This window comes from Hemicordylus capensis, chromosome 3 (assembly GCF_027244095.1).
Source record: "Hemicordylus capensis ecotype Gifberg chromosome 3, rHemCap1.1.pri, whole genome shotgun sequence".
NCBI classification, from domain to species: domain Eukaryota; kingdom Metazoa; phylum Chordata; class Lepidosauria; order Squamata; family Cordylidae; genus Hemicordylus; species Hemicordylus capensis.
This window is the reverse complement of record NC_069659.1, coordinates 245708161-245726913: the sequence shown is the minus strand read 5'-3', so window position 1 is coordinate 245726913 and position 18753 is coordinate 245708161. Positions and strand designations below refer to the sequence as shown.

General features: G+C 42.2%; 1 protein-coding gene across 2 annotated transcripts in view; it reads right to left on the bottom strand.

Moving 5' to 3' along the window:
* HECTD2 (HECT domain E3 ubiquitin protein ligase 2) overlaps positions 1-18753 on the bottom strand; it is a 96711-nt gene that overhangs the window by 23321 nt on the left and 54637 nt on the right. For both annotated transcript variants that reach the window (XM_053308204.1, XM_053308205.1), the window contains exons 8-15: positions 16580-16689; positions 13737-13885; positions 12395-12518; positions 7752-7848; positions 4739-4846; positions 2837-2969; positions 1757-1845; positions 725-883 (exon numbers count right to left, since the gene is read on the bottom strand). In XM_053308204.1, coding sequence (XP_053164179.1) covers positions 725-883; positions 1757-1845; positions 2837-2969; positions 4739-4846; positions 7752-7848; positions 12395-12518; positions 13737-13885; positions 16580-16689 — 969 coding nt within the window. The remainder of the gene's footprint in view (positions 1-724; positions 884-1756; positions 1846-2836; positions 2970-4738; positions 4847-7751; positions 7849-12394; positions 12519-13736; positions 13886-16579; positions 16690-18753) is intronic.

The window sequence follows — 18753 nt, the reverse complement described above, 5'->3', positions numbered from 1 at the left end:
TTAGGTACCATATTGCATACTACTTGACATCATATCTAGCTACTGCAATCTCCCCCCCCCCCCGCCGCCCCTAAAAGGCTGTTCACAATTCAGCAGCAAATCACCAAGTATTAAATAAACAAGTAATGAGAAACCGAAAAAGTACATGCAGGTGCAAATCAATCCTCTGTGACCATAGTGTTAAAGTAGGTTTGTTAGATCAAATAAGTGTTTGTGAAAACATGACCTCAAAGGGTCCTAAGGCAACTTACAAATATAAACTTGGAAAGCTTAGGGCCAACACATCAATTCTGGTGGCCTGCTGTATTTGCATGCTCATGATGCTTGTGGTAAAGTGCAATCCAAATGGTTTACCACAAACAGAATCTGCCATTTTGCTCTCAAGTACAAACCTTCTAACTGTGGCTCGAGGACTAAACTGCAGATTTAACTTGTAGTGAAAGATTCCAAATGACCAGTTTATGACAAGCATAAACTTACTGACACAAATATAGCAGTCATAGGCATTGACCCTTAATACCACCGAGGTATAACATTTACTGCTTTCTGGCATCATAATGTGGGCCTCTCAGAGTTTTCCAACAGTGACAAGGAACTTATCTATGCTTGCAGAATGAAAGCTGGATCGTATATAAATACACTCATAACTGATGTTGAATATAAAAGAGCAAATGGTTATGAAACCCTAGAAAATATCAACTTTAAAAGAATGCTTTATACCTACCGGCATAACCTGACATAGGTCATCTATTGTAACACTACCAATTCCTACAGGTGTATTCTGGTCACAAGGTACAATGGGAGGACTCAGCAGCTTTTTGTAGCAGCATGGTGGGAACTGAATATCTAAGGTGATGCTGTTATAGACAGCTAGTCCCATTAGCTAAATGCTAGATGTTAAGATTGAATTGTACTCTCATCATAGTTAAATAACAATACAGTTTTATCAATACTGGCTAAAAAACATTTTTAAAGACATAAATAATACTAACACACCACTTAACACTATGAAAAAATTAATATCATTTATATAACTGCCATTGTCTTAGGAGTCTGCACTCTAATAGCCAATCAATGAATTAGAAAAAAGCACATTAATATGACTGTCAATTTGCCAGATTTTAGAGCCTAATAAAAAAACCCACAAGTAAGCTGAAAGATCTGAATATAAAATTATAAGATATGCTGTGCTTTATCTACAGAATTTAGATGTTTGATAAATTCAGCCAGTTTTCCACTTGCTTAGAGCTGGGAAATCAGCTATCCTTAGCCAAGCATTAGGGAATTGCAGTTGCACCCATCTCTCCCCTGGAAAGTGGCTTTACTCTTTAAGCAACAATTGTTAAACTAGTATTGCCTGTAGCAAACACATAAAGTGATTATAAAAATAAACATCTGCATACACGCATCAGGGTGTCATTGTGCAATCAGGGCTACCAGGTCTATGTCCTGAATGTTTTGATTGGGTTATATGTTGTCATACTTGAACTATAAAATAAATGAAAAAAGGAAGAAAGAAAAAAATATATGTAAGATATTACTATACATAAAATATCCTTTTTCAATCAAAGATTTCTGTAAGAAGTTCCATTGCATACAAACTTGTGTGTGTGTGTGTGTGTGTGTGTGTGTGTGTGTGTGTGTGATAATAATAATTATGAAAGGAAGAATAAAAAAAATACACAGAACCCCAAATATTCTTGACATGGTGCATCTGCTGTGTAGATAGCACCTTCTAGTGGACAATAAAGGATACAGCTCCAACCAATCGGAATTCAGAGTAATTGTCACAATTCAAGCTGCTAAACCAATGGCAGCGAGAGTCCTTGTGATAGGTAAACATGCCTGTAGAATAGAACAAACATTTTTATATTAAAGTTCTTTCATAGTGTCCTGAATTCAGGATGCGATCCAGCCAGAATCAATAATTTCTACAATCTATTGATGTTGAGTGGACTTAAAAGAATCTATTTTTAATGGACTGTGATCTCAAGTTTACATGTTCTTATTCAAATGATGGTTTTCATCAACTAAATGCCTCCATTATCAGAGGATTTGAACATAAATTCCTTTATATGATTTCCCTTGGCTCACATAGTGTATTAGTAGCTGCCTTTATTTCAGATACTATCTTTCTCTTTCATATCATTACTTCTCATTATTATTATTTTATTAAAGTAAAATATGAATTCCATCATTCCTAAATAAGATAAAGCTGGAAGCCAAGCTGGAGAAAAACGCACTATAAATCTAACGAACAATGAAGATAACAAAACATAAATTTTATTTAGTATATTATTATCCTGATTTTTGACCCAGATGGGTCCACAGCAGGCTTACAAAACCACAAAATCATTAATAATAACCAATAAAACTGAAAAATCCATCAGAAATACCAGCAGTTAACACAATTACATAACTCAACTGATATCAAAGGCCTCTGAAAAGAACAAACCCTGTTTTTCACCTGACAGCTGAAAAATCAATAAGGAACAAAGTGAGTCTTTCTGGAGAGTGAGTACCATAATCTTGGTAGCACCACTGCAAAGGGCCTGTCCCACATCATCACCATCCACATTTGTGATGGGCAGGGGCAGGACCCAGAGCACAGGGACTTCATAGGTGACCTAAGTGTGCAGTAGATTCTTCGCATGCGAGTACAGTAGCTGAAGTATCCAATCCCAGAGTGTTTAGGGCAGGTGAATTGTTTGTTGAGAGTTCATGTGATGCATTCATTTTGTTTAAACCACCCCAGCCTCCAATCAGCTGATATTGAAAATTATTAATTCTAATCTGGTTTGTGCAATTGTAGAAGGGTTTCAGTTTAAATTCTCACCATAGTCTGGATGAAAAATCTGTCGAATTAGAAGAAGAAACCATTCTTTTGTTAGACCACCCATGTCAAGACCAGCTTCCCCTACAAATGTAACTTTCAATTTCTTTTTCAGATCTGCCCTCTTCCTGGTCAGCTATTTAAAAGAACACAAACATTAAAAAACCTTTGGTCAGGTAACAAGAAATATTCTTTTAGTTTTATTTTTGGACAAAATACAAATTCAAATCTAAAACTCATATTTAGCATGAAATACTAATTTACTGTGTGAGCTAAAACTCAAAAGCATACATGAATGCATCTAGTTGATTTTAGAATAATCAACCTCCATGACTGCGGAACTGCATTCTTTCTATCCTGGATCATAGGAAATATCTGAATGCTATCAATACAGCAGCACCTGAAGTTGTCCTTAGAAGGAAAAAGCAGGGGTAGGCAAGGATAGTTTGTAGATATTTCTATATTGTCTATCTTATGGGGTTGCAGTGTACTCTCCAAATGGAAATAAATGGCTGATCTGCTGAGGGTTTTTCTCATTTGCCTATAGTATGTAGGGAGACCTATGCCTGCAGAGATAATGGATTGGAACATTAGTCACAGCTATATGCACAGCATGGTAGCAATTTGTGAGTCAGTTCCTATTGCACAAAATTACAAGGAAGGTCCTGCCAATATTTTGTTTTGCAAGATTGCAAGTACCGTGCATTTCTAAAGTTCACTGCAGTACAATACACCTCCTTATATTCCTACATAAAAATATATGATATTGAGTGTTAACAAATGTCTAGCGATCCAGCTGAGTTATGAAAGGCAAGAGGATCTCAAAGTATCACTCCATTTAATATATTGCAATGTATGTGTATATATGCATGTGTTTATATATATTTGTATCAGTTAGCTTGGTAATATCAGTGGCAGAACTGGATTAACTAAAATAAACTGTGCACAGTCCTCATATCAGTTAAGTATATATGTCAGGGCTAGACAAATCTCAGGCTCCAGGGAGACATGGTGCTTAAAATTTTAATTGTGATGCCTAGACTAGAGGTAGAGTTATTTAATAAATAGTGGTTTTATTTAATAAAGTATTCAGAGGTAGAGTTATTTAATAAAATCTTTATTTGTCCCAGGTAGTCCTGTTTCTGTTCTAAGTAAGCTAATTATAAAGGGGATTTTTAAAAGCCCATTAGCCCCCCCCCCATTCCACAACGTGCATCACTAAATCCATTAATTCTGTAAAGTATGCACTGTCTTACTCCTACATTTTTGGGCTGGCTCCTAAATCAAAAGAAAATTTGTCAAGGTCTGGTATATGTTCCAGTGTCTTCAGTTGGGATATGCATGAGTAATTTAAAGGTCTTCATATCTGGGCTAAAATTGTGAATAAAACCACAGAGCAGATACAAAAATGGTTTTGTGTGAGTGGCCCTCCACCCTAATATGCAACACCACAGATGTCCACATCTTCTGCTGCAATTCTGATATTGCATAGTATAGGAGGAAAGGTCACATGGCAAAATCTACCTCTAAAATAATAATAATAAAAAGGACACTACTCTGAGCCTCATGCATACTCTGATATAGTGATCATGCCACTATGTCAACAGTGTAGGTCCTGAAGCTCATTAAGCATCAGTACACATCTGAAGTACATCTCACCTCTGGTGTGATGCAAGTCTTATGTGAAATGAGACATCATCAAGTTGAATAAGGCTGTGTGGATATGAACGTGTGTTTCATTACTGAATGTGATGGACACATTACTATTAAAGAACAAACAATAAGCACATAAACAAATATAGTTCAGTAAAGTAGATATATGTGAAGAGCATTATCCAAGGTACCAACTTGAATCAAGAGTTAATCGTGTTGACTTTTTCAGCAATTATAGGAACTTTTTAATACCTCATCCAGTGAATCACTAACTAGATGCATTCTTCTCACTTTCACGTTAAGGAACAACATATTCATATCAGGCCTCTGCCTCCGAGAGACTTTGTCCACGAGGCTTTGCTGTTTAGAGTTCAGGAGAAAAAAGCATTAACATACAAAACCTTGGCTTAACATACTACTAAACATATGTTATCCTATGTGCTCATGCAGGATTCTGATACCATGAAATAACTGTTGCAACAAACTTGTAAGCTAATGTCTAATCACTATACTTTATACAAGAGCTCACCTTGTATGGGTGATGAAAGCTTAAGTTATTATTTTTATAAAAGCCAAATTTGCTAGTACAAAAAACTGTTTTAAAACCAGGAAAGACAAACCAATTGTATGGGGGAAATTGCACAATAGCCTTTAAGCTTCAATAAACAATAGACTGCTAGCGCTATTCTTGGATAGCAATTTAAAAGTGATACTGCACAACATATATACAGGCCACTGAATGAGGTTGGCATCTTTCCTCAGTGGTCAGTTTCAGGAACAGTATGCTGTAGGTAAATGGTGATAGTGACAAGAATGACAGGAGTCACACAGGACAACTTGCCTACAATGGTAGAAAATAAACTAGCATGATACTCTCAGCATTTGGTATTTGCCAGCAACCAGCTCCATCTGGCACCAAAACACAGGATAATCATTAATGGGGGTGCAGTGGAGGTGGGGAGGATGTGCAGGGATGGAGCGCTGGTACTCCTCCACTTGTCAGGCTGTTGGGGTGCACATGACCATGGAGGCTATCATGCAGAGCACCTGCACTTCTGAATAATGCTACTATACCACTGATCATTAATGGCAAGGTGGGTGGGGGAAAAAAGATGTACACATGCCTGTACAGGTAAAATTGCAATCCTGACAATCATGACTTGCCATTGAGCCAGTCCACCCGCTGGCACAAACAAGAAAGCAACTGATTAGGTGTTTCAGATAAATGCTTCAGTACCATCTCAGTAGCTTTAGCGTGTCCATTAGCTATGGTGGAAATGAGGTCAGTATACTGTAGATAAGCAGTAGATAATAGTGGCTGACTTCTAGACTAACACTGCTCTTGTGCAATGAACAAAGCTGTGCTATTGCAAGAAGTCATGTGGCTGTGTGAAATCATGGGGATGTTTGAAGTTGCACTCTTGTGCAAACATTCCCCAAGGAAGAGATTTCACAGCAAGAAGCATGCCAACCTGTTACACAAGTGCAAACATGTCTGCACTAGTGCGACACTAGTCAGGAACGCAAGCTGCTGATGTAGCACATCTGGCTAGTGCAGCATGATTGCAAAAGTGCAGCACTAGTCTGGATGTTGGCCACTGTTTTAAGTTATAAGGCTGGAGGAGATATAAATGGTACCTAATTCATCTCTTGCTTTGGAAATACTCTCCAGATCTTATTCAACCAATCAACCTTCCTCAACCAGTCAATCCTACAGATAACCTAAAATATTGTCCAGCGAGGCTGACTGTCCTTACCTCCGAGGACGGAGTGGTGAGAGGGCCCAAGGTGACAGGGATGGGTGGCAGCCGGGGAGAGATGGAGGAAAGACTGCCAATGGGCAGGGACTCAGCTCCAGTAAAGGAGCAGAGCCCTGATAAGGCTGAAGGGGAGGTGTGCGAGGATAACATCAGCAGCATGCCTCCAGAAGGAAGGGGACTGAGCAGAAGGAAGAAGAAGGGGGAGAGGCATTGGCAACAGCTGTAAGAGGTAGTCTACTACAGGTAATAAAGAGGGGTGTTGGCCCTGTAATTGGGGGTGGGTGATGCATAGCCTGTGAAGAGGCCTATAAGAAGCTGGCCAGGGATAAGAGGCTGGCTGGTGGAGAGTGTCAGGGCCCCCTGGAGAGGGGCAGATACGAGAAAGCAGCCCGGGATGGAAGAGGCACAGGGTGATACTCAACCCCCTCCCTGTCCCTGCTTTGAGGCCGGACCCGATAAGCTTAGCCAGGCTGGGTAAAGGAGACAGGGACATATATCCAAACCATAAAATTGTTGCAAGTAATCCAAGCTACATGTTACAAGAAAGAAAGAAAGAAAGAAAGAAAGAAAGAAAGAAAGAAAGAAAGAAAGAAAGAAAGAAAGAAAGAAAGAATATTGCAGATGGAAGTACTCAGAAAGGCTATTCACACAATGGAAGGAAACCGAGTTAAGGGAGCCCAGCCCAATTTTCCTCCATTGTGATAACCACTGGGCTCACAAGTGGTTTAACAGCAGCTAGGCTGCCAAAGTAGCCCTCCTCTTAAATGAGGTTAGCATCACTGTGGTGTGGCTGCACAGTGCGGTGACTCATGAGGAGACCCTTGACCAGGAGGCCACAACAAGCCTCCCGGTGTCAGGGGGTCCCCAGAATGCCCCGCGCATTCGTGTGGGGCATTCTGGAACTTCCAGGGGCCAGGCGGCCAGCAATCCCCACCACCCCAACTGGCTCCCTGACGGAGCCATTAATTGTGTGGGTGGCCGATCTGGCTCGGTGATCGTCTGTGAGGAGGGGTAAGTTAACCCGCTCTCCCTGCAGACACACCCAAAGCTCTTCTCACTGATCATATGAAGAGCTTCAGAATCTAACAACAATGTGATAGTGACTGAACAACACAGTGTGGGGGGCGGAAATTTTGATGATCTGTTCTGCCTCCAGATGTGCACTGTGTCACCCATAAATATGACCAACAGTTGAGCAACTCTCAGGGACATATTTTCAGGTGATGCAGGGCACTTCTGAGCGCAGAGCAGAGTGTTAAAATTCACTCCCCTATCCTGCACTGTGCAACCCAATTCTGCACAAGTAGGGAAACTTCCTGCAGCACAGATGCATCTTCCTCATTTGTCCATGATGCATTAGTCAGGATATTGGTCAGTGTTTGCAGATGCCACAAACCTGCAACCTATCTTTTTCAGCTTCAGCTTTCTGGAATAGCCAAATGAGTATACATCATCATCATTAAAATCATTGTAGCACTGTAATCTTCATAGGCAAGAATGCTTACCCGTGCAATGTTTATCATTTGTTGTTCTGAGTCCCTCTGAATAATAAGTTTTTTTGCTGCTATAGAAATAATGAATGGATATTGACAGAAGGAAAACCTGAATAACAAAACAGAAATATAATCCAATTGATATATTAAAAACTGTAAAAAAGAGATGCTAAAGGCATAAAACCAACTATTAAACTCATGGTAGTAAAGTTTACCACTGAGCAACAGTTCATGCGTTATTACAGACACTTGCCTATTTTAAGGGCAAATCTGCATGTAACATCAAACAGGGGTCATTAGCAAAATAATTTCAATCCAGTTTTGCCAGCTTCAGCATGCTAAATACAGGCATTTATTATTAAAGAACAATTATTTTGCAATATTGTAATTGCTCTAAAAATAGATAAAGTTTGGGCAATTTTTATTTGTTTCCTATGTTTACAATCTAATGTGCATAACCTTAATGCTTCATACCAGTTCTAGGGGAGCAGCGCCAGGAGAGGGGGCAAGCCTTCACCCCCTGCCTTTGGGCTTCTCAGAGGCATCTGGTGGACCACTGTGTGAAACAGGATGCTGGACTAGATTAGTCTTAAGCCTGATCCAGCAAGGCTGTTCTTACGTTCTTATAGCATTACAAGTTAAAGTGAATGTTGATTAAGGCTGCAATCCTAAACATACTTATTATTTATTTATTTATTTATTCATTCATTTTTATACTGCCCTTCCAGAATGGCTCAGGGTGTTTTATAATTACAACAAAAACCATTAAAATCAGTTAACAAAACAGAAATTATAAAACAGCGTAAAACAACAATTAACAATTAAAACATCATAAAACAACAATTAAACATTCAAAACAATTTTAAAACCCTGAAAAAAACCCAGGTTGTTCACCTGTAACTGATGATCTGGAAGAGATCCGTCAACATCCATAAGTATATTAAAACAATTTACAACTATTTAAAAACCCTGGAAGGCCAAGCCAAACAGATAGGTTTTAAGGGCTCTCCTTTATTCTCCAATAAAGAATTCAAATTGCGGATTTCTGCAGGGAGTGCATTCCACAGTTCAGGAGCGGCTACAGAGAAGGCCCACCTCTGAGTCGTCACCAGACACACCGGTGGTAACTGGAGACAGACCTCTTCAGATGACCTTAACATGCGGTGGGGATCATGAGGTCACCTGGACTGAAGAAGCTGTTCAGGGCTTTAAAGGTAATAACTAGCACTTTGTATTTTGCCCAGAAACATATTAGCAGCCAGTGCAACTGTTTCAAAACAGGCATAATATGGTCTCTCCAGGTTGCCCCAGAGACCAATCTGGCTGCTGCATTTTGAATTAACTGAAGTTTCCGAACTACGTACAAAGGCAGCCCCACATAGAGTGCAATGCAGTAGTCAAGCCTGGAGGTTACCAGCTGGTGCACCACTGTTTTGAGGTCTTCTTCTTCAAGGAATGGACGCAGCTGTCAAATCAGCCAAAGCTGACAGAAAGCACTCCCAGCCATAGCATCCACCTGAGATACAAGGGTAAGGCCTGGGTCCAGGAGTACTCCCAAGCTGTGCACCTGCTCCTTCCGGGAGAGTGCAGCCCCATCCAGCACAGGGAGATCTAACTCACCCCTCAGATTCTGAGCCCCTACAATGAGCACCTCTGTCTTACTTGGATTCAGTCTCAATTTGTTATCCCTCATCCAGCCCATTACTGTCTGTAGGCAGGCATTTAGAGAATGAACACCATTTCCTGATGATGCTGATGAAAAGGAGAAGTAGATTTGGGTTTCATCAGTATACCGATAACACCCATCACCAAACTTCCTGATGACCTCACTCAGCAGTTTCATGTCGATCTTAAAAAGCATTGGTGACAGAATGGAACCCCAAGGGACTCCATATAACAGCTCCTGTTTTGAGGAAAACTGTCACCAAGCTCCACTATCTGGAATCTATCTGAGAGATAAGAGTGGAACCACTGCAAAGCAGTGTCCCCTATCCCCAAGGTGATCCAGAAGGATACCATGGTCAATGGTATCAAACACTGACAAGAAATCCAAAAGAACCAACAGAGTCACACTCCCTCCGTCGATTCTCCAGTAGAGGTCATCCATCAGGCCGACCAAGGCTGTCTCAACTCCATAGCCAGCTCTAAAGCCAGTTTGAAATTATTTGATAATCAATTTCCTCCAAAATCACCTGGAGCTGGTTGGCCACCACCTTCTTGATCACCTTGCCCAACCAAGGGAGACTGGAGATTGGCCTATAACTATCCATGGCTAAGGGATCCAGTGAAGGCCTCTTAAGAAGAGGTCTAACCATTGCCTCCTTCAAACATGGAAGCATCCTACCCTCCCTCAGCGATGCATTTATGATATTAACTAAGCCACCTCCAACAATCTCCCTGCAAGAGAGAAACAGCCAAGTCGGGCAAGGATCCAGAAAAGAAGTGGTAGGCCACACTGCCCGAAGCAGCTTGTCCACATCCTCAGGAGTCACAGATTGAAACTGACCCAAGCTAACACTACAAGAGGGATTGCTGGACACCTCCTTCATAGACCCTGCAGAAATAGTGGAGTCCAAGTCGGCCCAAATACAGGAGATTTTATCTGCAAAGAACCCATTAAAAGCATCACAGCAGAACACCTCCGGGAACTGTTTCGAAACAGAAGGAGCAGAAATTAAACTCCTCACAGTCCGCGATAGCTCTGCTGAGTGCGAACCCTCAGATGCAATGTGCACTGACCAAAATCCCTTTTTTGCCGCACACACCACTACCACATAAGCCTTCAAATGGGTCCTATGCTGCATCCTGCCAAATTCGAGCCGAGTTCTGCTCCATTTGTGTTCCAGTCGCCTACCCAACCGCTTCAAACCTCGCAGCTCCTCGGTATACCATGGGGCCATTTTTGAGGCAGGTCAGGAGGGACGCTTAGGAGCAATCATGTCTACTGCCCTGGTGAGTTCCCTATTCCAGGTTCCCACCAGGGCATCGAAAAAATCACTGGCTGCACCAACTTCAAAACCCTCCAAGGCCTTTAGGTTCGGCAGCATTTGGGATGGACCATCCAAATAGGTCTATCACTCCTGCAGCGGTGGATAATGGCTGTGAAACCAACCTTAACCAGGTAGTGGTCCGTCCATGACAATGGGGACACCACCAGATCCCCCACCCATGGAACACCCCCCTGATTTTAAAAAAAGGCCAAAGGCTGGCAATATGAGTTGGTTCAGAAACTAATTGGGATAGGCCCATAGTTGTCCATGGCTGCTATGAACTCCTGAGCCGCACCAGACAAGCCAGCCCCAAAGTGGATATTGAAGACCCACAGCACCAGAAGCCTGGGAGACTCCAACACCAACTCCGCATCCAGCTCCGTCAGCTCAGTTAGGGAGTCAGTTGGGCAGCAGGGTGAACGGTACACTCCTGTAGAATCCCCAATCTATCTCTAGTTCCTAGCCTCAGAAATACACATTCAATATAAGTCAACTGTCTCACAGGGGCCCTGGTAAGGGAGATGGTATTCTTATGGTCCACAGCCACTCCACCCACTTCCTCTAGCCTGCTTCACAACAGAGCAACCTGGAGGGAGAAGCTGAGCCCACACTGAACCACTTGCCTCCCCTCAACCAGGTCTCAGTTATACAAGCCAGGTCAGTTTCCTCATCCATGATCAAGTCCTGGATGGTTTTGGTCTTATTCTAAACTGACCTGGTACTGCAGAGGAGCAAGGCCAGGCTCTGTGGGTAGTTGGAGCTGCTCCCCAAGGCCTGAGAGTTGACAAAGCAGTTGAAAGTGGAAACAGTTACTAAATTACTGATTTCCCTTCGCCTATAACGGCTGCTCTGCCAGTACCAATTCTTCTAATTCCCACCACTACAGCAATAGCCGCCCCAGCACTAGCAGACCCCCCCCCCCGCCATCCTACTCAAGAGAGCCCAAACACATATCTGCAACAGGCCTGGCACAACTCAGTACCAAAACAAAAAACAAAAAAACCCAACCAAAAACCCCCCAACAACCTCTAGCCCAAACCTCCCCCCAGCCCTCAGTCCCACCCCGAAGGCCCAGCCCCGAATGCTAGCTTCCTTTGGCAGACCACCGGTCATGCTGTCGGCCACACCTCAGGTGTGCCTTCCAGCAATTTATGTGTATCAGCAGCCCAGCAGCCCCTCCTCTCACAAGTCACTGTTGAGCTGACAAGCAACAGACGTCCCAAATCAGGTAGTCCTGGCAATCCTGGAAGGCAGCCAGCTGGAACCTCACAGCTAGGACGCAGCAGCAAGCTGGCAGGCAACCCCTCATTTGGGCTGAGAGATAGAAATGCAGCCTAGAGGGGGCCAGATGTTAAAGTCCAAGCAGGTCAGAGGGACCGAAAGTCAAGCCCTCCAACCTTTTACTTCTGTCCTACTGAATAAGTCCTACTGAATTCAGTGGAGTTACTTCTGAGAAAATATACTTATCATGCTGCAAGAAGGGATCTAACTGAAGTTTTCTAAAGGGTCACTGTGAATGCACATAATCACATAGGCAAAAGACTAAGAAGCACTATACCAGTTACTCACAAACACATGAGTGTGTGGTGAACTGCACCTTAAAACAGTAATACATTTAAATTATCATCTGCACCACAATTTGATAACTTGATGTTTTTTTCTTACCTATGAGAATTTCCATAACATTGCCAATTATGATATTCTTCCATGAGATCAATATGATCCAGTGTAGAATTATAGAAATCCGTATATGGAACAACAGGAGGGTTGGCAAGACTATTTGCGGAATCTGCAAAAATACATGCAACTAATGAGTTTTCATAAATCATTCCTGATAACCAGCTTTGTCCAGAGGCAAAAGAAATGAAGATGGTGCCAAAAAAGGCTAATTTTCCATTTACTTTATGATGCCCACATTAATGTTACTACATTACTGAGATGAAAGATCATTATTCATACAGGAATCCATAAAATCAGGGACATTTCTGTTCCAAAATTAATGTAAGAAATAAATTTGAAAAAGAAGAGACATTTAGTACAACTCATTGATTCCTGTGCCCTCCTCTCTCACCACACTTGGTGCTTATCTTAGGGCAGGGGTTCCCAAACATAGGCCCCCAGATTTGTCTTCAAGGAAATCCTCCAAGCTATTTTCTGACCCGAAGTTATATAATGTTACCCATTGTTCTGTGGACGAGGAAGAAGTCAGCAAGTGAACCAGGGGCATAACTATAACAGGGCAAGGGGAGACAGTTGTCTGGGGGCCCACTGCCTTGGGGGGCCTCCCCAGAGTCAAGTCACATGACTGACTCCTCCAGCCGTGTACCCGCCTGGGCTTCCTTCAGTTGTATTCATCCTCCGAAATTGATGTGAGTATTAAGACCTAGAGCTACCAGAACAGCACGTATTCCTCTAGTACCATTAAATGACTTGCATCGTCCACAATTTACAAAACCTTTAAAAAAAATAATTTAGGATGATGTTCTATTGTGGCACATTGGTTATCTATATCTATACCTATACATTTACTATGCTTTTTGTTACCACTATTCAGCCTCATTTAAGATTTCTTTACTTCATGAGCTGAGCTTCAGTGAGCAGGGGGCCCATTTTAAAATCTTGTCTCTGGGCCCACTCCAACCTTGCTCTGCCCCTGAACTGAATGTTGACAAAAAGTGCAGCTTCTGCGTGGGAAGTCAAGAGTCAGTCCGGATGGAAGACTTCCATCCATCTTTAAAGGGAGCGGCCCTGGAGAAAAACTTCACACAAAGTTCAGGGATGGCAGAGCAGGTGCTATTGGCAGGAATGAGGCCCTGCCAAAGGCGATTTGGAGGTTGGGTACTTCTAGAAGGTGGTGCTGGGGACAAATTTAAAACAGAAATATGCACTAATACCCAAATCTCAGACTGCAGAGTTCTAGTTGCATTGTATACTAAGAAGGTAACACAGTGAGAAAACCATGCATTGCAAGAAGGAACAAAAACTAATTGCACCTGGGGAAACCTACTAAATAAAGACAAGGTTTTGGTTGCTGATGGAATCCACCAAGTACACTTCTCCAAGGGAGGCAATTCTTCAGGTTTTGCAGGAAACAGGCGCAAAGAAATAAATTGTAACAATCTGTCCATCACCTGCTTGAATCTCTTCTGTGACAACCTAGAATAAATATACAAACCTTATTTTGATGTGACAATGTCAAACATAGTACACTAATAGAGCTCGATTCTTTATAAAGATATTACAATTTGACAAAATTCTATATAAAGTGTGCAGCAGAATGCATGTGGAATATACATATTTTAGAGGCTCTACAACTATTAAGTAGTCAGCAGAATTATTATTGTTCCTATGGACCAATTGTGGCTGATAGCTATCAGCATGGGGCAAAAAAAGTTATTCAAGAGTAAGTAAGTAGCAGAAGTCTGCTTCACCCCTTCCTTGATGGTATTTTGATGACAGAAAAAAATCACTTTATTTCAATAAGCCTACGGGCATGGTTGGTCTCTGATCTATGAATTGGGTTTGTTTTGTTTTGTTTGCTTGTTTTATATTACATTATGTAAATTTACTGTGATTTTAATTATGTGGACTGTAAAATATTTTAGCCACTGCTGTGGCCAACAGAAAGGTAGACTATAAATATTTTAAATAATTAAGTAAGTTTTAAATAGTGAATTTATATCATTATAGCATTAGGACTAGTGGGTGACTTCCCATATGTAAATCAGTTCCAAACAGATAACGCCCCTGTCCCCCAACATATGCCATTATGTATAAGGAACACACGTCTCTGTTGTACGGTGTGCAGAAAAGTGTTAATGCATTAGCCCACCCTCTTAGCCCCTCTGCAGAATAAGGAAATAATGCTATGTGTCACAGACCCTAGAACTTTGGAACAAGGTGGATTACAAATGAGAATAACCGAGGCCCACACAGGGGCGATTCACATGATTATCCTGGGTGGGCTGGAAGAGCACAGGGGGAAGGCTGCTCTTAACCTAGCTTACCCCAGATGAGCAAACTGTCCATCCTTAGTGTGCCTCCCAGGCGCCCACACAAGCAGCTTTGCTCTGTGAAGCATGGAGCAGGGCAGAGGAATCTGGGGCCAGAACTTGTTCCAGTCTCCAGGCATCCCTCAATGTAACGCGCGGCACGTGCATTGCACTGGGGATTCCCCCATCAGACGGGTGCTCTATGAGTCCACCTCTGTGATTCCTCCAGCTGCACGAAACCCGAGGAATCACATGATACCCAGTAGCCATGGTAAGGGTGTGAGAGCTAAAAGCTGGGTTTGTTAAGCAGGCTAGGCGAGTGGAAAACGGAGGGATCCACGAGGATCCTGATGGGTCTTATGACCAGCCTAACCCCACTTGGGGCAGCCCAGGAAGGGTTAGGCTGGTCGTGAGAATAGCCTCACAATCTTTTAATTCAAACTATTTGCATCTCACAAGGTCGGTTGCCCAGACGATTACGGCGAGCGGCGGGGTTTGAAGGCCTCCCGACCCCTGGAAGTCCCTGAAAGCTCTGTGTGAGTGTGCGGTGCCTTCTGGGAAGCCTCCCGATGTTTGGAAGCCTGCCGGAGGGCTACATGTGAGTCAGTGTGGAGTGACACCGCACTGTACTGACACACAATCACTTAACCTGCTTTTGGCCCAAAATCCAGGTAAAGAGGCAGGCTACCCAGGAGGGTTTGCTGCTGAGCCACCGCCGGGAGCTGCGCAGCTCCTATCAGTTCTCATGCACGGCTAAAATCGGGCTGGGCTTCCCTAGCCTGATTTTAGCCACATGTGACAATAGCCTCTTAGTCTCAATAACTAACTCAATAATTGACTAAGATTTAACAATATGATTTAATCGTTCTTACTGTAAGATTCAAAACGACAAATTATGCAGAGTTCTACTGTGTGTTTTTTAAATACAAAGCAGTCAGTTTAGGTAGCAAGTCTTAGTGGAGGAAGGCGTGCAGAGGGGCTACCTAATCCTTTCCCAGCTCAAAAACAGGACACAAAGAAACAGGGTTGAGTAGATTCTCCTTTGTCCTACCCAGACATAACCCATCCAGGTGGCTTTGGTTTTAAATGTGAAGGAAAGAATCACAGAACTCTGCATAGCATGTTGTTTCAATGGATTAATGCGTTTAAAACTTCTATTATCTACAATGTACTTATTGCCCACATGCAATGAAATGGCTCCTTAAGAAAACGAATCCAGCATAGAAACTACCTTGTCTCCATCATTACTATAAATACTAAAAACTGTTTAAAAATGCCTTAGTGAATAAGGCATTTTAAAAAATGCATGATGTAAAGAAATTCCATTTCTAAATGTGTAACAGTTACCATGCATTTACATATGGTAGAGTCATGAAAAATTAATATTGTTATTAGCTTTCAACTAAAACAATCTATAAATAATCAAGACAATAGTTATAGGCAAACTTAGGGGCAATTTTCGCTTATTTCCCCTTCCCTCTGAAGCCCACTGTGCCTCCCAAATATATGTCCTGAGGACTGCATGACTTTCAGGGACATACTTTCAGAAGGCACAATAGGCTTCAGAGGGAAGGGAAGATTGGCAAAAATGGCCACTTTCCCCTCATGTTCCTATGCAGCATTATTGTGGATGTCAGCACTGTTGCATTAGCACAGTGCTAGTGTAGATATTGGCCACAGTAATTTAGATATTTATAGTTGTAAATATTGAGCAGTGCTCAACAACTGCCAGTATTCAAAGGGAATTTTAAATGAGCAGTTGCCTTAATAAACTAGTTATGATTATCAACCCTCCTCCCCACAAATCCATTCCCACTGAAAGCACATTTGTGATCCTAGACAATAGAAAATTGTTTACTTTTTAAACCAGTGATTTAAGAAGTGATGATCAGCTTCTGTTAAGGCAGAAATCTGTCTTAGCAAGTGAGCGTAAATGACATACGTTGATGTGTTACTAAAAAGAGGATTCTGAAAAAAGATGAAACACACTTTGTTAGGATAAAAAGTTAGACTTTTCTAATGAAAATACTATTGCAAAAAATAATCATTATAGTTAGATCATCTGATTAAAATTTCTTTGCAGTGTGGTAACAGCACAATACTCCTGTCCACTGTTCTGCTGCTGAGAGGTGACCCTGCTCCTTGAACAGAAGCCACAAACAACAATTATGCTGGATTTCATGATACTTTAGTGACCATCTGGCTATGTGAGTAGTCACACAGAGCAGACCCACTCATGAGGCCAAGTGAGTTGGTCACCTCAGGCAGTGGATTGGCCACCTCCACCAACATGCCTCCTCTAGTTGCCTCACTTGGCCTGCTGCATCCCCCATTCTAATCTGGTAGTACTGTGCATGTGTGTGCCAGTCATCCTCATCCTTGCTTCCTCTTTCACATCATGCCCTGCCTGTCTAAAAGGCAGAAGACAGGGAAACAGAGCAACAGGTAGAACAACATTTAAAGCACTTCCTGCAGCTCTGCATACAAATAGGACGAATAGAATAGAATAAACTTTATTATGATCATAGACCAGACAAGCGAATATTTATATTCCACTTTTCAACAAAAGTTCCCAAAGTGGTTTACATAGATATATATAAATAAATAAAATGGCTCCCTGTCCCCAAAGGGCTCACAATCTAAAAAAGAACAAGTTGATCTAGTAAGAACTGACCAGCCTACTTTCCTTTCACTGTATCTACAACTGGACTAAATTTGGTTCAAATCAAGGTACACAAGTTAGATCTCTTGCGCCTCAAATGTTCATGTGTCCACCATCTTAGACTGGGGTGGAAGACATCATTAAAACTACACCACTTTGGTGTCCCTGTGAGTCACCCACTACAACTGTACCAAATTTGGTTCAAATCAGTTAGACAGTCCTCAAGTTAGTGCACTTGCGCCTCAAAAGTTTATGTGTCTACCATCTTGAATTGGTGTGGATGACATCATCACAAACTATGTCACTGAGGTGTCCCTGTTTGTCACTCGCTGCAACTATACCCAATTTGGTTCAAATGGGTTAGACAGTCCACAAAATAACTGGCTTGTGCCTCAGATGTTCATGCAACCAACATCTTGGATTAGGGTGGATGACATTATCACAAACTATGCTGTTGAGGTGTTCCTATGTGTCCCTACTGCTGTACCAAATTTGGTTCAAATTTGTTAAGCGGGTTACAAGTTAGCCCACTTGTGCCTCAAAGGTTTATGTGTCTGCCATCTTGAATTGGGGTGGATGACATCATCACAAACCACACCATTGGGGCATCCCTATATGTTCCTACAGCTGTAGCAATTTTGGTTCAAATCAGTTAAGCGGTTCACAAGTTAACCCACTTGCGCCTCAAAAGTTTATGTGTTTGCCATCTTGCACTGCCATGGATGACATCATCACAAACTATGCCATTGAGGTGTCCCTGTGTGTCACTCACTACAACTGTACCAAATTTGGACCAAATGGGTTAGGCAGTCCACAACTTAGCCCGCTTGTGCCTCAGATGTTCATGTTGTCGCCATTTTGAATTGGAGTGGATGACATCAACGCCATTTGGACATCCTTATGTGTCCCTACAGCTGTTGCAAATTTGGTTCAAATCGGTTACACGGTTCACAAGTTATCCCACTTGCGCCTCACAAGTTTACACAACCATCATCTTGAATTGGTGTGGATGACATCATCACAAACTATGGCACTGAGGTGACCTTGTGTGTCACTCACTGCAATTGTACCTAATTTGGTTTAAATTGGACAGCCCTCAACTTAGTGCACTTGTGTCTCAAATGTTCACATGGCCACCATCTTGAATTAGAGTGGATGGCATCATCACACACCACGCCATTTGGGCATCCCTATGTGTCCTGACAGCTGTAGCAAATTTGCTTTTTGAAAGTAGCCTGTGTGGTCACAGTAGTTGATGTCGACGGAGCCGAACCCAGCGTTGACAGGGCCGATGTCGACAGAGCCAGTGACATCAGGGAATCAATGTGGCATAGGCCTTGATGGTCAAAGGGCTTGGTCAGGGGAGAGGG